At 53.6% G+C, this 20,326-nt stretch overlaps 11 protein-coding genes across 11 annotated transcripts; 7 read left to right on the forward strand and 4 right to left on the reverse strand.

Moving 5' to 3' along the window:
* Nucleotides 1-1,244: 1,244 nt before the first annotated feature.
* Nucleotides 1,245-4,412, reverse strand: B0H18DRAFT_388780 (glycoside hydrolase superfamily). The gene is made up of 21 exons (XM_048037884.1): nucleotides 3,832-4,412; nucleotides 3,759-3,773; nucleotides 3,681-3,697; nucleotides 3,565-3,627; nucleotides 3,424-3,502; nucleotides 3,301-3,361; nucleotides 3,235-3,247; nucleotides 3,078-3,181; nucleotides 3,012-3,028; nucleotides 2,912-2,950; nucleotides 2,768-2,856; nucleotides 2,696-2,709; nucleotides 2,610-2,640; nucleotides 2,508-2,560; nucleotides 2,406-2,460; nucleotides 2,334-2,341; nucleotides 2,194-2,281; nucleotides 2,029-2,142; nucleotides 1,895-1,972; nucleotides 1,751-1,837; nucleotides 1,245-1,692 (listed from the first exon to the last, which is right to left on the reverse strand). The coding sequence occupies exons 1-21, from the start codon at nucleotides 4,037-4,039 to the stop codon at nucleotides 1,474-1,476; spliced, it is 1,452 nt and encodes a 483-aa protein (XP_047892899.1). The 5' UTR covers nucleotides 4,040-4,412; the 3' UTR covers nucleotides 1,245-1,473.
* Nucleotides 4,279-6,770, reverse strand: B0H18DRAFT_877490 (glycoside hydrolase superfamily; the record flags this gene model as incomplete). The annotated part of the gene is made up of 20 exons (XM_048040560.1): nucleotides 4,279-4,479; nucleotides 4,532-4,618; nucleotides 4,662-4,742; nucleotides 4,809-4,922; nucleotides 5,021-5,108; nucleotides 5,161-5,168; nucleotides 5,226-5,280; nucleotides 5,339-5,391; nucleotides 5,449-5,479; nucleotides 5,539-5,552; nucleotides 5,618-5,706; nucleotides 5,768-5,806; nucleotides 5,864-5,880; nucleotides 5,935-6,038; nucleotides 6,089-6,101; nucleotides 6,161-6,221; nucleotides 6,273-6,351; nucleotides 6,403-6,465; nucleotides 6,529-6,562; nucleotides 6,679-6,770. 20 exons carry the CDS (start codon nucleotides 6,768-6,770, stop codon nucleotides 4,279-4,281), a joined length of 1,323 nt encoding a protein of 440 aa, XP_047892900.1.
* A 563-nt stretch (nucleotides 6,771-7,333) lies between these two features.
* On the reverse strand, nucleotides 7,334-8,578 carry B0H18DRAFT_388679 (cytochrome b-c1 complex subunit 8). Its single transcript, XM_048037883.1, has 6 exons — nucleotides 8,348-8,578; nucleotides 8,122-8,175; nucleotides 8,051-8,061; nucleotides 7,900-7,954; nucleotides 7,687-7,800; nucleotides 7,334-7,522 (listed from the first exon to the last, which is right to left on the reverse strand). The coding sequence occupies exons 2-6, from the start codon at nucleotides 8,159-8,161 to the stop codon at nucleotides 7,437-7,439; spliced, it is 306 nt and encodes a 101-aa protein (XP_047892901.1). The 5' UTR covers nucleotides 8,162-8,175; nucleotides 8,348-8,578; the 3' UTR covers nucleotides 7,334-7,436.
* B0H18DRAFT_1010050 (uncharacterized protein) lies at nucleotides 8,289-9,019 on the forward strand. The gene has a single exon (XM_048028893.1). The coding sequence runs from the start codon at nucleotides 8,384-8,386 to the stop codon at nucleotides 8,546-8,548; it is 165 nt and encodes a 54-aa protein (XP_047892903.1). The 5' UTR covers nucleotides 8,289-8,383; the 3' UTR covers nucleotides 8,549-9,019.
* B0H18DRAFT_388981 (uncharacterized protein) lies at nucleotides 8,289-9,237 on the forward strand. Its single transcript, XM_048037886.1, has 6 exons — nucleotides 8,289-8,351; nucleotides 8,403-8,586; nucleotides 8,640-8,700; nucleotides 8,792-8,973; nucleotides 9,043-9,134; nucleotides 9,198-9,237. Exons 2-5 carry the CDS (start codon nucleotides 8,562-8,564, stop codon nucleotides 9,111-9,113), a joined length of 339 nt encoding a protein of 112 aa, XP_047892902.1. The 5' UTR covers nucleotides 8,289-8,351; nucleotides 8,403-8,561; the 3' UTR covers nucleotides 9,114-9,134; nucleotides 9,198-9,237.
* On the reverse strand, nucleotides 9,121-10,187 carry B0H18DRAFT_388677 (glutathione transferase). The gene is made up of 4 exons (XM_048037882.1): nucleotides 9,645-10,187; nucleotides 9,472-9,589; nucleotides 9,310-9,413; nucleotides 9,121-9,250 (listed from the first exon to the last, which is right to left on the reverse strand). The coding sequence occupies exons 1-4, from the start codon at nucleotides 10,016-10,018 to the stop codon at nucleotides 9,193-9,195; spliced, it is 654 nt and encodes a 217-aa protein (XP_047892904.1). The 5' UTR covers nucleotides 10,019-10,187; the 3' UTR covers nucleotides 9,121-9,192.
* Nucleotides 10,188-10,640: 453 nt separating this feature from the next.
* Nucleotides 10,641-12,465, forward strand: B0H18DRAFT_388947 (NAD(P)-binding protein). Its single transcript, XM_048037885.1, has 6 exons — nucleotides 10,641-11,110; nucleotides 11,175-11,380; nucleotides 11,439-11,589; nucleotides 11,645-11,809; nucleotides 11,860-12,012; nucleotides 12,067-12,465. Exons 1-6 carry the CDS (start codon nucleotides 11,068-11,070, stop codon nucleotides 12,276-12,278), a joined length of 930 nt encoding a protein of 309 aa, XP_047892905.1. The 5' UTR covers nucleotides 10,641-11,067; the 3' UTR covers nucleotides 12,279-12,465.
* Nucleotides 12,466-12,482: 17 nt separating this feature from the next.
* Nucleotides 12,483-13,630, forward strand: B0H18DRAFT_933897 (uncharacterized protein; the record flags this gene model as incomplete). Its single annotated transcript, XM_048041766.1, has 2 exons — nucleotides 12,483-12,829; nucleotides 12,881-13,630. 2 exons carry the CDS (start codon nucleotides 12,483-12,485, stop codon nucleotides 13,605-13,607), a joined length of 1,074 nt encoding a protein of 357 aa, XP_047892906.1. The 3' UTR covers nucleotides 13,608-13,630.
* A 492-nt stretch (nucleotides 13,631-14,122) lies between these two features.
* B0H18DRAFT_933899 (uncharacterized protein) lies at nucleotides 14,123-15,558 on the forward strand. Its single transcript, XM_048041767.1, has 2 exons — nucleotides 14,123-14,564; nucleotides 14,622-15,558. Exons 1-2 carry the CDS (start codon nucleotides 14,206-14,208, stop codon nucleotides 15,355-15,357), a joined length of 1,095 nt encoding a protein of 364 aa, XP_047892907.1. The 5' UTR covers nucleotides 14,123-14,205; the 3' UTR covers nucleotides 15,358-15,558.
* A 1,875-nt stretch (nucleotides 15,559-17,433) lies between these two features.
* On the forward strand, nucleotides 17,434-19,122 carry B0H18DRAFT_1010059 (uncharacterized protein). The gene is made up of 4 exons (XM_048028894.1): nucleotides 17,434-17,817; nucleotides 17,877-18,561; nucleotides 18,624-19,036; nucleotides 19,104-19,122. Exons 1-3 carry the CDS (start codon nucleotides 17,495-17,497, stop codon nucleotides 18,633-18,635), a joined length of 1,020 nt encoding a protein of 339 aa, XP_047892908.1. The 5' UTR covers nucleotides 17,434-17,494; the 3' UTR covers nucleotides 18,636-19,036; nucleotides 19,104-19,122.
* B0H18DRAFT_389171 (uncharacterized protein) lies at nucleotides 18,863-20,283 on the forward strand. The gene is made up of 3 exons (XM_048037887.1): nucleotides 18,863-19,036; nucleotides 19,104-19,447; nucleotides 19,498-20,283. The coding sequence occupies exons 2-3, from the start codon at nucleotides 19,122-19,124 to the stop codon at nucleotides 20,201-20,203; spliced, it is 1,032 nt and encodes a 343-aa protein (XP_047892909.1). The 5' UTR covers nucleotides 18,863-19,036; nucleotides 19,104-19,121; the 3' UTR covers nucleotides 20,204-20,283.
* The last annotated feature ends 43 nt before the right edge of the window (nucleotides 20,284-20,326 follow it).

Here is a 20,326-nt window from a genome sequence, read left to right on the forward strand (position 1 = left end):
GCACAAATACACAGCTCTAGTTAACGCTCGAGCCGAATGGACAGATCAGCACTTACGGTAGCGAGACGTATTGACGCGGACGCTTGGCCAGACGCGTACTGCGTGCTTAGGACATGATACGTCCGAGACCGATGAGCGGAGGGCCTACAGTCTCTTCGCATAAATGAGTAAGTGCTCTTCAGCACGCTTGCTGCGCGGGTATCATTGCACTGACTGTGAGTGTGGAGACTAACGAGGCGTGTGTCGCCCCCATAACGCTGCACATTGCGGGCTCTCAAGCTATACCCACAACAGCACAGCGTCTCGAAGGTATGGTCTATACAGTACATGCGCTGCACATCACAGTGCCAATTTCCGAATCGTACTTGCGATAGTCCGGACCGCAGTAATTGAACTTAAAGCACGTCAGTCGCAGCCGGGACTCGGAAATAACAGGTGTCAGTTCAGTGATCGACCGGCTCTAACGAGTTTCCATTTTAATGATCCTCACCTGACACAGATTCTTGAATATAGTCTGCATGAAGATCAATGACTGGGAGACAACGTGAGGAGGAGGACAGCGCAACAAGCACTGGCAGTCACCAGCAACCCCGGGCCAGAAAGCGAATATTCCCACGGTTACAATGCCGTGTCCGACCGGGATCTCGGCCAGATGATGCTACGACACTAGTGAACACTGAAGAGCGACTCCAGAGGCTGAGTACATGAGAAATATGATAGAAAGATAGCTATAGACGGCAGAAATGCGATGATGTACGATTCGTGTCAATCGGTAGAGTGAGTGACTGGTTCTGCATGCCCTGTAGGTCCAAGTAGTAAGGAGGAACCGAGATCCGGAACCGATACGGTACCACTCCATATAATCACATACCATACTCGTCAAGCAGCTGCCGCGACACTCTCACGGTTCTGCATACATGAAAGCAGCCGGTAAATACGCGAGGCACGCATATCTTAGTCGCTAGAGTTGCTTTTGTGTTGATTCTGAAACTGTCTCTGACAGCAACACTAGGACCAGAACTCGAGTAGGGCGCGGGCCGTCCAGTCGGACCGCAATCTGGAGCTGTTGTCGACACACAACAGCGCCTTGTGGCTACAGACTAGGCTGACCGCCTAAAACATGCCGTTATCCGCGAACCTGCGTGGTAGCGTGGCTTTGACTTCACGTAGACCGCGGATCATGAGCACTTGGCACAGCCTGAGCGCAGTAAGCTTATCATGCTGCGTAGAGCTATCTGGGGCACTGAAAGTATGATCTCGCGCTTCTGTTGAGCGGTGAGTGTAGACATGATCTCGACCCTCACGCATGTATCACTGGAAGAATGGAAGAACTTCCTCAAGAATCGAACTACAGGTCACACTATGATCCGTATTCACCGGACAATGGGAAGCAGTCGACAAAGATCAACCGACTCACTGGGTCGCAACTAGCACAGCACAAGCATCAGTAGCGGAACGCGCGACCGACGTAGACTATCGTATTCGCCTCCGTGACAACCACTTCAACACTAACTGCCATCGACCTGCGTTCCGTTCTCCGTGCGCACTGGTAGTAGACGGCGCAAAGGGGCAAAATGCCGTAGGGCTCGTCTCCAGCATCCTGGAGAAGCAGGGCGACAGCTCCATGAGGCGGAACAGCCGCGCAGTGAAGTTGCGTATGGCAGTGCCGTTGTCGGTATGGGTCCACAGATCCTACAAAAGTGATATGGTTAATCTGGGTATTCACTTAAATGCTTGAAATCAACCATACCCGGACTGAGTATTGTCTACCCGCACGAACCCACGGTGATTCCGTCAAGTTGAAGAACATGTCTGCGGGCTCATCTAGCGTGTTGAGCTACGACACTCAGACATCAGAGGCATACAAAATAGAATCAGGCAGCAATGAACTGACCAGCATGACCACGGTGCCATTCTCAGTCAGTCCACTCCAGTATTGCGCTGGATAAGAGCTATTACTCGTCCAGTCCGCCTTTGAGCCATATCTTTAGCAACACAGTGCATATAAGAGCATATTGCTTCGCGTACATTTATTCCCCACCGGAATGGCGATATGCTTGTCCCAACAGTGGGATCCTGGTTTATGGCGAGTATCTCGGTATTTTTGAAGATATCTATTATCTCAGGGGATGCGGCGGAGAGCTACGTAAACGAGGTGAGTTCACGTATGCAGAGACACGCAACTGTACCCACGTTGGTTCCGATCAGCAATGGCGACTTCAGCAAGGCCCAGGCCGTGAAGTGTGCCTTGTTCTCCTCATATGTCAGTTCGCCGTTGCCACTGGATGGACAATTTCAGCGAAATTGATAGAAGCATACAACAACAAACGTACACTTCCAGCTTAGAGACATGCCACGAATGTCATTTGATATCAGTGAAATGGTCATTACTAGGAAACGCTCACGATGTCTATATCGTTCCTCCCGTAGAAGTTGGTATAGCCAGAGATAAACGAGGCACTGGCAGCGATGATTAACTCATCGGCACGTAAATAATCACTACTTACAGATTGATGATGCTCGCAATCGAATCCCAGGTGTCGGTGATGTCTCCATCGGCCTGTAGAGTGTCTCAATAGCGAGTCGACAATGTGTCATATATCACGTACCCGCCAACTATTGCCCACAGTGGCTCCCCAGCTATGACACGCACGCTCGATTATCTCGCACACGAAAATGGAAGCACGGGGCTCACATCCATACTTGACTCTGTCATGATACGTGTGAGTCAACAGTAACTTCCATCAGTCTGGCACGGTCGACATACCCAGCCCCACTCGCACAGGGAATATATCAGAGGTGGTTGTCCCGAAGAATTTGCGAGTTGGGCGATGGCATCGGCCATCCGTTGGTATTCTGAAATAAGTCGTCGCCATTATATCTTCAATCAACCCTGCTGAATGGCACCTACTTCCATACGTTCCTTGCCGGATGACATCATCGAACGGAACTTGACATGTACGCATTTGAGAATCACCGATGTCACCTATGCTGGTGAAGCCGGCACTCACTGTTGCAATTGTCGTACCTACACACGCATTAGTGCGAACCGCAGGTTTATAGAAGGTGACCCATACTTCAGATAGTCAAAACCCCAATTTTGGAACGTGGTGGCATCCAGGAGCTCATTGCTGAAGCTCCCTGGATAGCCGGCGCACGTCCTCCAACCTGAGTCGCTATACTGGAGCGTCTTTGTTAGTGTGGCCTTCAATCTGCCGGGTCCATACCACGCACAATACCAGCTTGACTGGTCTGAATGTTAGCAACGACGCTGACATATATTTTGTTTAGAATACGCACAAGCCCATGTCATGAAGCTGACTGGTCAGGTTATTGAACCCGCTCGGAAATCTTTCTGCATCTAATGCGATCACCGGTGATGAGTACCACCATCACAATTTCCAATGAAAAGTGGTCCCGTACTAGGGGTGATCAAACCATCCGCTGTCCGATTCTTCTCGGCCCAGCAGTCGTCGAGGTTCACATGCGTATAGCCAACATCCTGGCAGCGTGTGATGCCCGTTAAGCTCGGGTGAAAAGAGTTCGAAAGAGGACCGAACTCACTTGCAAACCGAGCGACTGCATGAGCGATGCGGTCTCCAGGATAAGGTCCTCGTTTATGTTGCACTGTTGCTTATTCTGAGCCTCCGTCCAGACATCATTCCGATCGGACGACTTACGGCATACGCATTCCAAGCTGGGTAATGCCAACGGGGTTGATACTCTGTGGCTAACTGAGTGACAGACTGGACACTCACTGTTGTATCCCAACACTTCCATGTCAAACCACCATCAGTATCATATTAGAGAACATACAGCATCCCAACCTACCAGGCAGTCGAGCCACCCCATTGTCTAACGCCCGGACACTAGTGATGGCAACGAACAACGCCGCGAGAGATACTGCCACAGTGGATTTCCGAGCCATTTCGTCAAGCAGCGAGGGTGCACCCCACAGCCGGTTAAGACTGAGCCCCTTTATAGCACTTCCTCGACCCTCGTGCCGTACCCAGTGTGAAATGAGTCCGTTATAGACCATACCCGGCCCGGGAAGCAGCTGTCCATCCTCGGAGCGTGTGATGCATCTTGTGATCGACAGTTAAACTTCTGCTATTACCCCTCGAGTCTGAGCAGCGCATGGTCACCGCTCACAGCAGCAGCGCGAACAAGCTTGGCAGCTTTTCTCGGAAGAGTCCGCACCCACATTGGCAGCTCGCCACCTTCCATACAGTGTCCTATTGATCCAAGAGCGTCCATTCCATGGTCCTTTCGCCAACCCTAGTACTCCGTCGTACAGCCCCCATACACATATGAACCATTCTCCGTTCCGCACTGGCAGTACACCGCACAGAGCGGGTCGATCCCATCAGGTTCGTCGCCTGCGTCCTGGAGAAGCAGCGCGACTACACCGTGCGCCGGGACAACCTCAGCGGTGAAGTTGCGGATGGCTGTGCCGTTGTCACTGTGGGTCCAGAGGTCCTGATAATGGGTCAGCACCGCCAGCAAACATAGGACTCAGTCGAAGGCGCACCCGGACGGAGTAACTCCGGCCCGCGCGGATCCAGGGCGACTCCGTAAGATTGAAGAACATGTCTGCCGGCTCGCTCAATGTGTTAAGCTGTCCCTACGAATTAGCACTGCATCGAAGAAATGCTCAAGACTGACCAACATGAACACGGTCCATTTTGACTGGGGCCGCTCCAATATTGCGCGGGGAAGGAACTGTTACTCGTCCAGTCCGGCTACCATACAGCAGCATCAGTGTATCAAATCTCTTGCACACGGCGTATAATCGGAAAGATACATACGTTTAAACCCCATCGGAACGGCGAGATGCTCGTGCCGACAACGGGATCCTGGTTGATCGCGAGAATTTCCGGGTTGGAGAGGACGTCGACAATTTCGGAGGACACTGCGGATAACTGCAACAGTCGACGCGTCAGCCAGTTTCATGAGAATATCATTGGTGAGCAACAGCGAGAGGAGGAAGGTCGGGAGAATCGAAGAGGGATGAACCGACGTTAGTCCCGATGAGCAGAGGCGACTTGAAGAGTGCCCACGCAGTGAAGTGCGACTTGTTCTCTTCATAGGTTAGGTCGCCGTTCCCGCTGATATGAGAATCAGTATCCAGTGCAGTGTGGCGAAGTATGCGTCACGTACACCTCGAGCTGGTTTACAGACACCAAGATTCAGTGAGATGTCAAGGGGCGATGTGAAAGGCTTACAATGTCCATGTCATTGCGCCCGTAGAAATTCGTCGCCTGCGGGATGAACGATGCCCTGATGCATACATCAGCTTATAAGATTACGCACAAGTCAGCGGGGTCGAGAGGCGTACAGGTTGATAATCGCCGCGATTGAGTCCCAGTTTGCTGCGATGTCATTGTCAACCTGGATCTAATCGTGAGACCGCAGCTCATCCCCCCTGTTGTTGTAGAATGTACTTACGCGCCAACTGTTCGCCATCGAAGCGCCCCAGCTGACATCCCATCACCATCTACTGTTAGTTGTAAGTCCAGCGGAGTTCAAGGCACGCACAGCCAGACTTGACTCTATCAACGACTCCCGCGTCAGTCCCCGCGCTTCGCTCAAGATACGCGCGCGAGATCGCACTCACCCAGCCCCATTCACAGAGCGAATAGATGAGCGGCGGCTGTCCGGACGTGGAGCTGAGATTGGCAATAGCATCTGCCATGCGCTGGAACCCTGCGGAACGGGGTGGTCAATATTTTAACACGCGTTTCAAGGAGAACAAGTGTGGACTGACTGCCGAGTGTGCCCTCACGAATGATGTCATCGAAGGGTACTACATACAAGGAGTTGACATAATCAGCGGTGCGCCCGGAGCGTCCAGAGTACGCACTGTAGCAGTTGTCGTATCTCAAGAGGCTACGTCAGGGGTTCTGCCTCAGCCGCGAACATCGTGGAACTCACTTCAGATAGTCGAAGCCCCAGTCCTGGAACGTTTCTGCGTCGAGGAGTTCATTGCTGTAGCTGCCAGGGTAGTCCTGGCACGTTCGCCAGCCCGAGTCAGAGTACTGCTTCATGTCAGCGCGCGACATTGGTGTATGGTGGCGGAATTACGTACGATACCTGCTTTACTGTTCAGTGAGGACACATCAGTACTCGTGAACGCAGAACAGATGGGGTCTACACAGACAAGCCCATATCGTGTAACTGGGAGGTGAGGTTGATGAACCCGCTTGGGAAGCGCTCCGCGTCTACGTTGCCCGTGAGCTCTGCCGCTGCAGCCGTTATGAATTATTGCGCACTCGCTTGTAGTACGCCGTCAGCACTCCGATTCTTCTCTCCCCAGCAGTCGTCGAGGTTCATCTGCGTGTAGCCGGCGTCCTGGCGGGCTGTTCAACCCTGCTTCGCCACAAACGTGGAGGACAGACGCACTTGCAATCCGAGAGACTGCATGAGGCTTGCAGTCTCCAGGATGATGGTATCATCAATGTTGCACTATGATTGTGCGCTCAACTCCATTGTGCACTCGAGAAGCAATTGATCGCGGCCTTCACTCACAACGAAGGCATTCCAAGCTACAATCATGACGCAACTGTTCAGGAACTCGACACTCAGACTCAATCCACGGCTTTCTCACTCACTGTTGTATCCTAGGACTAAGCAGCGTTACTATCAACCAGGGCACTCCCGGCTCAGGGTACATGAAACTTACTTGGAAGTCGGCCAACACCGTTGTCTAACGCGAACGCCGACGGAGCCAACGCGGCAAAGCCAGCGAGCGTAGCGGTCGTGAACAGCATACTGCTGGCAACCGGAGATGTGAGAGAGAAAGAACGTGCGCTGGAACCGTGCACCACCTTATAAGCGTCCAGCGAACGCGGGAACCGCACCGGACGCCATGCAACGAAGATGCACTGTCGCTGCTTCGGAATCACATATAGAACACGGAAAGGTCTATTTGAGGTGCCCGTGACGTACCCTGTGATCGGGGCCGCACATGTACCGCTGCGTGAACATCAGCGAACAACGGAGAGGTCGCGATAATAATGGGCCACCAGGTACCGAAAGCGGTCCAAAGAATCGGCGGCAGAGGCGAGCTGGCAGTCGGTCGCACCTAGAAGACCATCTCAGCAAGAGCATCAACGGCGTATCGCCCTCGCTTGAGCCTAGCGTTCCACTCACTGACGTATGTAGTATCGGATATCAGAGCCATTTGAATGCGCACCTCGATGTTGTGCCCATCGCATGATGATGTTTGCATCTCTGAAGGACACAGCTTCGTTCAACCAATTGAATGCTCCATGTGTCCTGCTCAAGGACAAATGGTTGACAAAGGGCACCGCTACTTCAGGCACGACATGATGAAGGGCGCGAACCGCTCTACCCATCCGGCTTAGCCAAGTCTCACAGCACGCATTAATGGAAGCACCAGATCTCTAGTATTCCGCTTCAACAGCAAATCTAATTTAGTGGCCACCCTGCGCGGCCAGGTGCCCTGCCTTGCTGTTGTGGAAGGCATCGTAGCGCTTCGCCCACGCGTACGTGCCGTAGCCTGAAAAACAAGAAAAGGATTAGTATGTATGTACATTTCCTCAGAGGTACACGGTAAGGTTCGAGAGAACATAAGCAGCTTTCACTCAAACGGCGAAAGCAACGGTCCTCGAACACGTATGTGCGATGTAGGGAATGACCAAAAGTATTGAACATGATACTGACCGATAGCGACTGGAACGATCCAGTAGCCAACCTGGCCCGACAGGCGGCGGTAACCGTTGAAGACCCAGTTGCGGATGATATGATGCGTAGCGCGCTGCCTCATCGGGGACATGCCTGTGCAAACACACAGTAGCAACACCAACGTCGCATAGCAAAGGATGGCACGGAGAATTAGAGTCAGTGGTAGTGGGAGAGCAAGACGAGTGCACGCACTGTACTGGACCAGGCCCTTCTGCCTGGGGAGCTCCTTGTCACCCCACCACAGGTTCTACATATGCGCCGCATCAGAACGCGTTCAAATATGTTTTGTCGTTTGCCCATAGCCATCGTTGGCCCTGACGAACATGCAGCTGTTGATACTCACGTAGACCTTAGCTGGTACAACAAATTCAACATGAGCTTCGCGAAACACACTCCAAGCGTTCGTGCACGTACGTCCGGGCATGTCGCTACGACGAATATCCGTTGCTCGCATCTTGTTATAGTCGGCTGTAAAGTAGTAGATGTGATGTCGAGAACGATGAGGAGGAGGTCAAGCAAGCCGCTGGCGAGGTCGGGTGTGGCAGGAAACCGGCGGTCTCAGCCAAATAAGCCCAAATACCGCTCTGGCGACGACCACTGGTGACCGGACCACGACCGCAAACTCGTCCCCGACGCATACCTCGGTTCGTACCTCAATCACCTACTATCCTTGACGATGCTTGATAGTGCTGTAGACAAGATGATCAGTCATAGCGAGCTATACAACCTTGCCAACTCGTTGGGCTGTTTGGCGATGCTCACAGTGGTGGCATACCACTTCGTCTCAGTGAACGCCCGCCACCTCTCAGCAAAGAGCGGCGAAGCTCCCCGCAGCTCTTGATGAAGTTGGCGGTATGTTGAGGCGACACAACTGCTCTGGTAGGTAGCCACCCATGGACCGTTTGGCTCGGTATTTGACGCGTCCATAGTAGGTCGATGGCTCGAGTTGTCTCACAATCATTCGCCGTGCACAGCAATACTTGGAAGATACCTGTTAGTTTTTGTGAAGCACCGTGGACTGGCAAGCAGCCTAATAGAGCCCTCGCCGTGTTGTATGGACGCTTAGGTGCTTGACCCTTGCCAGAAACCTACGGACCACTCGCGCGCGGCCTTCAGATGTATGTTGGATATCAGCCTCTATTAGATACGTGCAATCGCCATCCTATATTATGTATACGAGCGGCACCCGTACTTTGCGCGTTCATCCTCCAGTTCGCTTTGCATTATTCGCAGGACCTCACATATGGACACAAGAGGGTCCACCACGTAAAGTATCCCTCGGTGGCGCATTTGTATACTCTTGACCTCGGACTGATATGTGCTCACTTTGACCAGTCATAATGGCACGCACGTACATATGTACATGGATCACCGCGACACTGGTCAAGAACTGGTGCCGAATGTGATGATAACGCTCGCTCAACACGGTACGTTTACAGTCAGTTTCCACAGATATAAATTAACACTTCGACTCGCCCACTGCCTTCAAGCCCCGTTCTTCACAGCCTGCCAGGAGGGCCGAGAAGTGATGTCCTTCCACCACCTGTTCAGGATTATGAGCGCCTTGATGGACGGATAGGAGACATGCGATCAAGTCCTTACCGCGCCAGGTTGGGCCGCTTCGTAGCGTCCTCGAGTGCGTTGACGCCGAGCGGAGAGAGCATCGACCCGTAGGTCAGATGGAACAGGTCCGCAATCGTCACCTCCTGTTGTCGAAGACATCAGCTCACTAATTTGAGATAGGTGAAGAAAACTGATACTGACGTCACCCGCGAGGTATTTCTGCTTTGACAGGATGACTTCGTAGGCGTCGAGCTTCGCAAGGAGCTGGTTCGTCAGGCTCGCTACGCGCGCAGGGTCCGCCTCGCCCAGGCCCTTGTTCCTGTAACGCGTCGCGCTGGTCAGCCACCTGTCCATTGAACCTCGAGGCCGCTCACTTCTTGAACACCTTCTCAAACGCAATCTGACTCGCGAACGGGTCGAAGTTGCTCAGCTCGATGCTTGCCGCCTGCTCGAACTTCGCCACGGCCCGGAGGTCCGCAGGGTCCGGTAGGACCTTGTTGCCCTGGCCCGCGTACTTGAGCGCGATGTACCGCCCGATCGCGCGGCTCTCGAACAGCTGGAAGCCGTCCTCCTCCACGATGTACGGCACCTGGCCGAACGGCTGCTTCGCGAGGTACTCCGGAGACTTGTGCGCGCCAGACGCCAGGTCGACGGCGATGAGCTCGTAGGGAACGTTCTTCTCCTTGAGCACGGCGGCGACGCGCCGGGTGCAGGTGGAGAGGGGGGAGCCGTACAACTTCAAGACCATCTTCGGTTGGACGTGTGTCGAGGGCGGCGCGGTAGGAAGATACTGACTGGTTTGGGAAGTCCGCTTTCTGGGCCGTGGGGGGATTTATACGACAGCGAGGTCGTGATGGATAAGCAGAGTGTAAGTTCAATGACGGAAGGAAATATGCAGCATATGGTCGATTAGGTTGCTCAGGCACCTTCTCGATGTCGAGGACTTCTTGAATCCGATCCGCACACGCTCCTTCTGGGCTGTTCGGTATGTCATGGTGGCGTTCAAAAGTCGCTCGGTGTATCGGATTGCTGTTTTGGACAAGTGAAAGGTTATTTGGCTCGTGCGCGGTGGGTGTTCAAACGTTCAATGTCCAACGTCTTCATGATTATGATTAATGGCATGTCATCATGATTACTTGATGCTTACTTTCATATCTAGGTTGCCCCTCGGTTCACCATCTCTGTCGCCAACTCTGCATGTTTTGCATGAATCGGCTCTCTGCGTGCCGCGCGATGCAGGACGGCATGCGGGTCTCATGATGTCGGCGACGTGGACGCTGACGAAGAGCGAGACATAGATGTGCGGATTGTGGGAGTTCGGCCGCCTTTTACGGACACAAGGGGCGCGCACCAACGGACAGGCGAGTCAACCGCCGTTCAAACCTTCTTGTATATGGTGTCCGAGCTAACACGGACGCTAATCTGCGCGCCACGCATTCGTAAAGCCCTTCAGGCCATTCGGCGTTCGCGCGCCAGGCGGCCGCCTACTTTGACCGGTGACCTACTGGCCGCTTCGATCTGCCTATTCCGCGACGCCGCTACGTGATAGAACCCTAAGACCCCTGGTCGCTGACAGAGATTATAGTCTATGAAGTGTTCATGCGGGCTTCATGGGGCGTCATACGCCCGCTTTGACGTTGGGAGTGGTGTTGGGCGGAACAGATGCTCAAAGGAGCTCCTTAGTCGCCGTCCGCACGTGTGGGATGAGCAAGCGCAGTGTACGAGAGGGACAACATAAGTACAGCGACGTCGTTCGAACATCATCCAGGCATACATAAGTCCGTAACGCTGAACAGGATGGCGAAACGTATTGCAGTCTGCGGTGCGACGGGAAACCAAGGTTCGTCTAATGAAATGATGTCATACTACGAGCGTATCCCCCATTGATTCAATTCGTACACCAGGTGGCTCGATTGCCAACCTGCTGCTACAGCACCCAGACCAGTATACAGTACGCGCGCTCACCCGAGACCCCGCGTCGGCCAAGGCGCAGGAGTTGGCGAAGCTGGGCGCGGAAGTAGTGCGCGCCGACCTGACTGCCCCGGCCGATGTCAGCGCCGCGCTCAAAGACTGTTGGGGCGTGTTCGGTGTTACCAATTTCTACGACCCGGTGAGCTATGGCGATCTTGTAAGTACGTACTGAATTGTGGCTTACTCATCCGCGGCAGAAAATCAAAGATGACCCCGGTAGCGAAGAGAGACAGGGAAAGAACCTTGTTGATGCAGCATTGGCTGCGGGCGTAGAATGTTTCGTGTGGAGCACGCTCCCGAGCTCGAGGAAGATATCGGGCGGGCGGCTCGTGTCTCGCATTTACGAAGGTTGGCTGCATCGATCAACTCTACCTGGCACCCATGACTGATGTCAGAAAGCCAGGCAAATATCAGGTGGACGACTACATCCGGGAGACGGGACTTCCAGCTGTGTTTTTGTACACCGGTAACTTCTACGAGAACATGGTCTACCGCTCGCACATGGTGTACCATCCTGACAAAGATCAAGTGGAGTTCCGCCAACCTATCGTGAAGGAAGATACGCAATGTATGCTATCAGGCTTACGAGCATGCGACAGTAAGCTGATCATTCGACAGTGGCGATGCTATATGTCGAGAAGGACCTGTCTGGCATCACCAAGGCGATCTTCGACCAATGGAACCCGAAGAAAGACGAGCTCAATCACCAATACCTCTACTGCACCAACGCTAGAATCACGCCATTGGACATCACCGCGAGTGTCAAGAAGAGTAAGCAGTCCACTGCATTCTATATACCACGCCCTGACGATTCTGTTCTGCTAGTCACCGGCAAGGAATGCGTGTACACGGTGCTACCAACTACGCACGTCCCCGACCGCGACGTCATGTTCCAGCTCTACAACGAGTTGGGCATGTACGGGACGAAGGAGATACCCGACGAGAACGTCCTGAAGCTGGGCGTGAAATTACATGACATTGATGACTTCGTGAGGAGCAGGCTGGCACCGCACCTGGGCTTGCCTGTAATAGCCTGAGCGACGTGAAGCAGCGGTATGCATTACTACATAGTAGCCGTAACATATGCATGCCGAATATGCAGGGCTGATAATATGCGCAATACCTCTCGGATATTTGGATTATTACGCGATCACGTGCACATGTGGCTGCCAGCACATTGCTCGCGCGACCTGTCAACCGCGTCCTCGAACACAACTACGTCCCAGTGCTGTTCTTCCGCCATGAGCCATCCAACTGAGTCGCAAGCCTCTGGGGAGCCAGTGCGCAAACGCCCTCGTACACGGACTACTTCCCACAGCTCGACGTTGCCCGCGTTCAGCCACGATGGTGAATTCTGGTACGACGACGGGAACGTCATACTCGTCGCGCAGGACGTTGGCTTTCGCGTCTACAAGGGCTGGCTGTCCGCACAGTCGGAGATTTTCCGCGATATGTTCAATCTCCCGCAGCCTACTCCGAGTACCTCCCAAGACGATGTGTTCGACGGCTGTCCCATTGTCCACGTTACGGATACGGTGGCCGAAATCCGCTCGCTACTGGCCGTCCTCTTTAGTGGCAGACAGTGCGTGTTTTGACTCCTTGGGTGTGTCTATGTGTACCAATAATGCCTCTTTGACAGATACATCCGCCGGGTCGCACTCAAGTTTGACGATATCGCAAACTGTGTTCGCCTTGCCCATAAATACGGCATCCAGGATCTGCTCGAGGACTCCTTGGAGGAGTTAAAACGCTACTTCCCTGAGAGCTTCGACGCATGGGACTGTCGGCTGAAATGCAACGACCCAGCGGATGCGATCGTGGCAGTGAACCTCGCGCGCCTCACTAACACTGAGTCCATCCTTCCTGCCGCGTTGTACAGCTGTTGTCAATTAGATGGTGACGACATCCTGGAAGGGCGGGTACGCGGAGACGGCGTCATCGAGACACTCAGCTCGGAGGACCTCGCACGCTGCTTCGATGGGAAAGCAAAGCTGTGCACTCGACATATGCGACATTCTTTCGAGAGCATCGGAGCCCTCGATAATCCACATTGCAAGATGGCTGACGATCACTGTAGGGTGGCTATACTCAAATTACAGTCGTTTATACTTCGAACGTCACTTGAGTGTGGCGATGCCGATGTGCTCGGTCCATGGGACGGATTCATCAAGGCACAGGACCCCAAGGTGAAACCTAGACCTGCCTGGCCCATTTGCTCGTCTTGTATCACGGCCCTGCGCAAACGGGAGAAGATCGCACGCATTAAAGTATGGTCGGAACTTCCGGAGCTGCTCGACCTAGATGAGGACGATGAGGAAGAGGGAAGCGGTGCGGAGGAGGAAGGGAATGAAGGCGAGGAAAATTGAAACAGCAGCTCATCGGCGACGAGGTAGGCCTTGTGTAATCCGTTTGTGGTCATTGTCCGCCTGATAAACATCGAACGCTAGGCGTCAGCATGGAAAGAACGATGAATCTTCCTTGGTCAATCATCATCCGAAGGGGTATATCGAGCGTTCTCTGTGTACATCCTTGTTCCGGCACTTCGACAGCTGGAACTTACCGGTTCAATTTACGGACATGTGCTCCTTCATAAGTACTATCTCGTGCTATAACTTGAATACCAGTCAGTTCGATCTCTTCAGACTGCATGATATTCATCGAGCAATATATCGCTGGTTCTATTCGTTCAACCGTTTACCTCAATTTTCGCTCCTCGCATGCCTTGGCCTAGCATTGTGATCTTGTCATAGTACACTAGACTGTTGTGGAGACCTCGGCCTCGCAAAGCATCCTCAGCGTGCTCACTCGAGAGTTACACGTGGCCACGTGATTGACTACTGTCTTGTTGCCAACTCGAAACCGTCAGAGTTCCCAGCGACGCCGTACTCAGCCCGAGCCTTGCATCGTGTCTCGCCAGTCTGAGTCTACGAGGCCTAACTTACGCCCAGCTGTTCTTCTCTCACTATGAGCACTTCGTCGAGCACGCTGTCCTCAGGATCCGAAAAGCCGCCGCGCAAACGTTCTCGCAAGGACTCGGAGTGCAGCTCCAGAAGTCAGCCAGACTCGAGAGGCTCTTTCAGCCGAGACAAGCAGTTTTGGTACGACGACGGGAACATCATCGTCGTCGCGCAAGACGTCGGCTTCCGTGTCTATAAGGGCATGCTCTCGAGACCCTCCGAGGTGTTTCGCGACATGTTCAGTCTTGCGCAACCTGCTCCGAACCAATCCCGAGAACAGACTCCGGAAGATTGTCCCATCGTCCATGTCACGGATACGGCGGACGAGATGCGTTCGCTGCTAATGATTCTGCTGGAAGGGAGGCAGTATGTATTGTCTTCGCAGATTCACCCGTTGACACTGAATGGATCGGCACGTACCAGGTACATGCAGCGCCTAGACTTCGAGTTCGATGACATGGCCAATTGCATACGACTCGCGCACAAGTACAGAATTGAGGACCTCCTCGAAGACTCGTTGAAAGCGCTCAAACAGTACTGCCCGGACGATTTCGACGCATGGGATACCAGAGCCGAGAGCTCGGAGCCAGAACACGCGATCGTCGCAGTCAACCTGATGCGCCTGACGGGCGAGGTGTCCTTGCTACCTGCCGCTATCTATGCGTGTTCCCAGTTGGACGCCCGGCAGCTGCTGGACGGCTACAAACGCAAGGACGGCGTGGTGGACGCTCTGAGCCGAGAGGATCTCGAGTTGTGTATCGACGGAAAGGCGAAGCTCTGCATACGCACAGTGCCGTTCATTCGCAATCTCTTCAGGTCCATGGAAAATGCGGATTGCGTGGTGTCCGGTAACCTTTGCCAGGAGTCCATCACCTCTCTACGATTTACCGGGAGTGCCGCCGCGGTGAGCCGAGGATATGATCTTCTCGACTCGGCGAAGGAGGATATATGGAGGTACGATCGTACCAAGCGGCCATTAGCAGAGCTTGTTTCCCCTCTCTGTCCCTCATGCATCACAGCGCTGTGCGTGAGAGACAAGATGCAGCGCAGGGAGTTGGTTAGAACTACCGGAATTGCTAGGTGTTGGTTGGGACCAGGAGGGACAGGAGGAAAGTGGGGGCACCGAGGGAAATTGATGTTAACATCCGTTGTTCAGTGAATTGGATACCTGTTAATTACCTGTAGCACCTGCTATATCCTCCCGTCCATGGTGTAATTGTAAAGGCTAGTATGTCGAAGTCGGAGATATGGCGGGCCGCAGACGTTGTAATGCACATCTGTTGGTCTTATATCTTAGTAGGAAGCCTATCAATTCTCTCTTGACGGGGAGAGGATAGTCTTAATGTGTTGCTGTTGCGGGTTTCGAGGTCCACTGAAAGCTTCAAATTTCAATCCAGTTAGCTTCAAGCTTTGCCGCGACGTCCGAACGCGATCACGTGCTCTCATGGCCAGCGCATCGAACCCTGCGAGGAAGTCCACTTGCCACTTGGATGTCGTCGCGTTAGCATCACCTTGTATCTTGCCCAGCCTAGACACCGGTGCTATCCCTCCATTATGAGCTCTGTCTCAACCCTGCAGCACTCCAAACATCCACCACGCAAACGACCTCGCGCCGGGTCTGACTCTGCGAGTCAATCGAACGACCCGCCGTTCAGCCGAGACGCGAAGTTCTGGTACCAGGACGGCAACATCATCATCGTCGCGCAACACGTCGGCTTTTGCGTCTACAAGGGCTTGCTCTCTGCGAGCTCCGAGGTGTTTCAAGACATGTTCGCCCTCGCGCAGCCTTCGGACCACTCTCAGGGAGCCCCGAGCGATTGCCCCGTTGTTCATGTCACCGATACGCCGGCTGAATTGCGCTCATTTCTGACAGTGCTCTTGGATGCTAGACGGTATGTCTTTGATTCCGTTGATGAGGTTCTTCGGGCACCATTGAACTTCATTGCAGGTACATGAGACGCCACAAGTTTGAATTTGAAGACGTGGCGAATTGCGTCCGACTTGCGCACAAGTACGCGATCACGGACCTGCTCGAGGACTCTTTGGCGGAGATCAAAAGATACTTCCCCGTCGAATTCAAGTGGTGGGACACCAGGGCCAAAGCCCCAACAAAACGGCATGCGATCATTGCAGTGAATCTGGCGCGCCTCACGAACACGGTATCAATCCTCCCCGCTGCTCTCTACGCATGCTGTCAGATGGAAGGTTGGCAGCTCGTCCGTGGCTTGACGCGAATAGATGGGGTCGTGGAGATGCTGTCCTCAGAAGACCTCGAACGGTGCATCGACGGGAAAGCGGAGCTCTGCGCCCGTGCATCCGGGTTTACCCGTGAAGTCTTCAGAGACTATCCGCAGGTCACAGCATGTCCCTGTAGCAAGGCCGCTAAACAGATACAGGCGCAATGGAGCAAGTGCAAGGACCGTCAAATACTCTGCGATCTTCTGCACTCATGGGAGAGGCGCATACGTGCCTATGATTGCGCGAAGAAGTCGACGCGTCTCTGTTCGCCGTGCGTATCGAGTATGTGCTATCGGGAGAAGACACTGCGCGAAGATTTGTGGAAGGAATTGGACAAACTGCTTGGCCTAGTCGACCCGGAGGGCAAAGACAAAGGCAGAGATGAGGAGGGGACTCAAGTTCAAGTTCTGACTCGGACTCGAGTTCTGAGTCCGATGACAGCGACTAAGAGATACAGTGTACAGTCGTCAAAGGCAGGTTCATCATATCCTTAGGATCTATTTGCTTTTCTGACGGATACTTGTCTAGCTCGAACACCTGCGTCGAAACGTGATGATAGATGTTGACTGTGGAGCTTCATGACCGTAGTATGGTGTTTTAACGGGCACATATACTCACACCCACCTGTTTCCCGAACCTTTCCGATCCTCGAGGTACACATATAAGTCACAACCTTTTGCTCCTGAGATCATGCTTCTTGTGGTTCTGGTTCCTCCGGTTGATGACTGCGAGTAATAATAAGTAGGCCCACCGTGACCTTACATCGGCCCGCATATCGGCCCTGTACCACGTTCGCTGTCATCGTACGCTAGCAATAATCTGAGCCAGCGAAATTCTGGACCTGTCCTGATCTATCCGCCTGCCTAACCTAGGTATTTTCGCAGATGCTTAGGCCAAGCCTGCATGTGTGAGCAGCATCAGGATATGCGACCGCGGCAGATCACGTGCCTAATGGTGTATAGTCCGCCGATCATTTCAAGTCGCGATCGTCTCGTTTCCCGTTCGCGCAGTCACTAGGACTCCGTGCAACCATCACCCTCCTGCGCGAGCAGTCCAGCATGCCTTCCGGACAGCCACGACGCAAACGGCTACGTGCTGACTCCGAGTCTAGTGCGGATCGACCTGAGCATCCGGCGTTTGGCCGCGATGAAAAGTTCTGGTACGAGGATGGGAACATCGTCATCATTGCGCAGGAGACAGGCTTCCGGGTCTATCAGGGCCTGCTCGCTACGCATTCCGACGTATTCCGGGACATATTCAGTCTGGCACAGCCCGCTGTGGATGATAAGCAAGACGAGACACTGGGAGACTGCCCTGTTGTCCACGTCACGGACACAGCGTCTGAGATCCGCTCGCTCCTAGCGGTGCTCCTGCCTGAGCAGTAAGTCTTGACACATGCACATCGCAACGTCAGCATTGCTCACCCTTACCTATTCATAGCAGGTTCATCGGGCGCCTCAAACTCAGGTCCGACGATGTCGCGAACTGCATCCGACTCGCGCACAAGTACGGCATCGAGGATCTGCTTCAAGATTCCGTGCAAGAGCTTGGACGATACTTCCCGGACTGCTTTGATGCATGGGACAAGAGATCTCAGTCGGGGAGGGGAGCCTCGTACGCGATCGCGGCTGTGAACCTAGCCCGCCTCACGAACACGCTGTCGTTGCTCAACGGAGCTCTGTACACCTGTTGTCAGCTAGATGCCTCACAGCTGCTGGACGGATACACGCGTCCTGACGGCACGGTGGACATCCTCAGTTCAGAAGACCTCGGACGGTGCATAAACGGCAAGGCGAGGCTCAGTGCTCTTTATATGCGCGCGGTATACGACATCTTCGCACCCTTGTCCACGAACGAAGTCAAGAAATGTGTGGATGTCACCGGCTCTTGTAATGCCGCTCTTGCAACCATCCGAACACGACGCATGGAACCCCCGATTGGTGGCGAAGGGTACGACGTCCTGAGGCCTTGGGACTCAGTCATCCGCATATATTGTCAGAGAAAGCGCAACCCTCTCTGCAATTTGTGTGCGAAAATATTGCTACAGCGAGAGAAGACGATACGCAAAGGTGTCTGGGAAGACCTGCCAGACGTTTTGGCTTTAGAGGCGCCGAGTATACCAGTGGTACGTAAATATGTTGGCATCGACATGCATGATCATAGCACTGTTTGACCTACTACCAATAGGCAAACAGATAGATGACCTTCGAGGCTGCGGAGGATATGACTTGTGGACGGACTTGATCTAGGACTACTAGTTACTACTAGTAGCACTGTTACGTGTATCTGCGATGCTGCAGGCGGATACATTTACTTGGTGGGCGCGTCATGGTACCAGTAGGCCCGAAGTTCACTTTGAAGGATGAAATGAAAGAAAAGTCCAACGGCGTTGCCATCGACATCTGATCACGTGCCTATTTTCTGCTAAGGTACCTCCAGTGGCACTGGCACCAGACTGGCACGGTCAAGATCGCGACACTCGATGTTCAAACGCTCAAATCCAGCTCGTCGATTGTGTCGCTACCTGTGAATCCCAACTTGCGCAGTCTGAGATAGACGGTCAGTTTAGGCCTTGACTGGCACTTGTAACTTAGTGAGTTGTAACTAGATGTACCTGCCATTCAGAAGCGATATAAGAATATTAATTGAACTTGTTGTGCGAATCAGGACACTCTCCAAGTCATTATGGCTGGGAATGAGCCCAGCACTCTGCCCACCGAGGCACCGAGCCGCAAGCGACCTCGGACCGAGTCCGATTCTACAGACGAGCCGAAGGAGGCATTCAGCCGCGATGAAAAATTCTGGTACGAGGACGGGAACATCGTCATTGTCGCGCAGAACATCGGCTTCCGCGTCTACAAAGGCTTGCTTGGGACGCACTCCGACCTTTTCCGCGATATGTTCTCCCTCCCTCAGCCGGTCCCGGACGTCGGGGACGAATACCCCGTTGTCCACGTCACAGACACAGCCGCAGAGCTTCGCTCGCTGCTCGCTGCCCTCTCGCCCAAGCAGTACGTGTTCAATCCATGCCGGGACGTTCGTTTCAGTGACGCTGGGTCAGATTCTCGCCATGCCGCTTCTTGGAATTGGATGACCTCGCCAACTGCATCCGACTCGCGCACAAGTACAGCATCAAACCGCTCCTACAGGATTACCTGGAGGAGCTCGAACGATACTTTCCAGACACATTGGATGCGTGGGAGAAGAGGGTCCAGCTAATGAACCCTGCGCTCGCGTACGCGATTGTGGCGGTCAACCTGGCGCGTCTCACGGATACGCTGTCGTTGCTCCCTGCGGCGTTATATCTCTGCTGCCAGTTGGAACCGAACCAGCTACTGGAGGGATACGTGCGCTCCGACGGCACGGCGGATACACTGAGCCCAGACGACGTGGAGCGGTGCATCGGCGCAAGATCTAAGCTCTGCAGTCTTTACGTGCTGTCCTTACTCAAGAGCACTTTCGTCCCTATCATGGCGAACAACGAATGCTTGGGACCCGGAGGGCGCTGCAATACCTCTATCCATTCCATCATCACCCGTTGCATCGGAGACAGCATCGAAGCGGGGGAAGGCGACGCCCTTCTGTCCTGGGACAAACTCATACGCTCCTACGAGGCCAAGAAGCAGCCAAGATCCCAATACCCTCTCTGTGCATTTTGCGTGAAGGTACTGCTGAGACGAGAGAGGCGCAGGCGCATAGACCTTTGGTCGGAGCTTCCGACACTGTTGGGACTGGAAAAGGGTGACGAGGATAACTCAGACGCGTAATGCGGGAGTATAGGCATGTGTCATCTCGTTCTGCTCTAATTTACAGGCATGCATGCAATCTTTCAACATTTCACAAGCCGAGCGCATACTATCCAGTACACTGCTTGAACAAGACCAGCTCCG

This window comes from Fomitopsis serialis, assembly GCF_022376445.1.
Source record: "Fomitopsis serialis strain Sig1Antser10 chromosome Unknown B0H18scaffold_37, whole genome shotgun sequence".
Classification (NCBI taxonomy): domain Eukaryota; kingdom Fungi; phylum Basidiomycota; class Agaricomycetes; order Polyporales; family Fomitopsidaceae; genus Fomitopsis; species Fomitopsis serialis.

Bases quoted from the DNA above. Each gene is read 5' to 3' on its own strand.
- B0H18DRAFT_388780 (XM_048037884.1), bottom strand. From the start codon at position 4,039: ATGGTCTATAACGGACTCATTTCACACTGGGTACGGCACGAGGGTCGA. The intron at 1,973-2,028 runs GTACGCGAAGCA...TATGGCTCAAAG, and splicing joins CATTCCGGTGGGGAATAAAT to GCGGACTGGACGAGTAATAG. The intron at 1,838-1,894 runs GTCAGTTCATTG...TGAGTGTCGTAG, and splicing joins ATGGCACCGTGGTCATGCTG to CTCAACACGCTAGATGAGCC.
- B0H18DRAFT_388679 (XM_048037883.1), bottom strand. From the start codon at position 8,161: ATGCGAGCAACGGATATTCGTCGTAGCGACATGCCCGGAC. The intron at 7,801-7,899 runs GTGCGTGCACTC...GTGTTTGCACAG, and splicing joins GAAGGGCCTGGTCCAGTACA to GCATGTCCCCGATGAGGCAG. The intron at 7,523-7,686 runs GTCAGTATCATG...CTTGTTTTTCAG, and splicing joins GATCGTTCCAGTCGCTATCG to GCTACGGCACGTACGCGTGG.
- B0H18DRAFT_1010050 (XM_048028893.1), top strand. From the start codon at position 8,384: ATGCTTGATAGTGCTGTAGACAAGATGATCAGTCATAGCGAGCTATAC.
- B0H18DRAFT_388981 (XM_048037886.1), top strand. From the start codon at position 8,562: ATGTTGAGGCGACACAACTGCTCTG. The intron at 8,587-8,639 runs GTAGGTAGCCAC...CGTCCATAGTAG, and splicing joins GAGGCGACACAACTGCTCTG to GTCGATGGCTCGAGTTGTCT. The intron at 8,701-8,791 runs GTTAGTTTTTGT...GACCCTTGCCAG, and splicing joins GCAATACTTGGAAGATACCT to AAACCTACGGACCACTCGCG.
- B0H18DRAFT_388677 (XM_048037882.1), bottom strand. From the start codon at position 10,018: ATGGTCTTGAAGTTGTACGGCTCCCCCCTCTCCACCTGCACCCGGCGC. The intron at 9,590-9,644 runs GTGAGCGGCCTC...GACGCGTTACAG, and splicing joins TTTGAGAAGGTGTTCAAGAA to GAACAAGGGCCTGGGCGAGG. The intron at 9,414-9,471 runs GTCAGTATCAGT...CTTCGACAACAG, and splicing joins AGAAATACCTCGCGGGTGAC to GAGGTGACGATTGCGGACCT.
- B0H18DRAFT_388947 (XM_048037885.1), top strand. From the start codon at position 11,068: ATGGCGAAACGTATTGCAGTCTGCGGTGCGACGGGAAACCAAG. The intron at 11,381-11,438 runs GTGAGCTATGGC...CATCCGCGGCAG, and splicing joins TTACCAATTTCTACGACCCG to AAAATCAAAGATGACCCCGG. The intron at 12,013-12,066 runs GTAAGCAGTCCA...CTGTTCTGCTAG, and splicing joins CACCGCGAGTGTCAAGAAGA to TCACCGGCAAGGAATGCGTG.
- B0H18DRAFT_933899 (XM_048041767.1), top strand. From the start codon at position 14,206: ATGAGCACTTCGTCGAGCACGCTGTCCTCAGGATCCGAAAAGCCGCCG. The intron at 14,565-14,621 runs GTATGTATTGTC...GGCACGTACCAG, and splicing joins ATTCTGCTGGAAGGGAGGCA to GTACATGCAGCGCCTAGACT.
- B0H18DRAFT_1010059 (XM_048028894.1), top strand. From the start codon at position 17,495: ATGCCTTCCGGACAGCCACGACGCAAACGGCTACGTGCTGACTCCGAG. The intron at 17,818-17,876 runs GTAAGTCTTGAC...ACCTATTCATAG, and splicing joins GCGGTGCTCCTGCCTGAGCA to CAGGTTCATCGGGCGCCTCA.
- B0H18DRAFT_389171 (XM_048037887.1), top strand. From the start codon at position 19,122: ATGGCTGGGAATGAGCCCAGCACTCTGCCCACCGAGGCACCGAGCCGC. The intron at 19,448-19,497 runs GTACGTGTTCAA...ACGCTGGGTCAG, and splicing joins GCTGCCCTCTCGCCCAAGCA to ATTCTCGCCATGCCGCTTCT.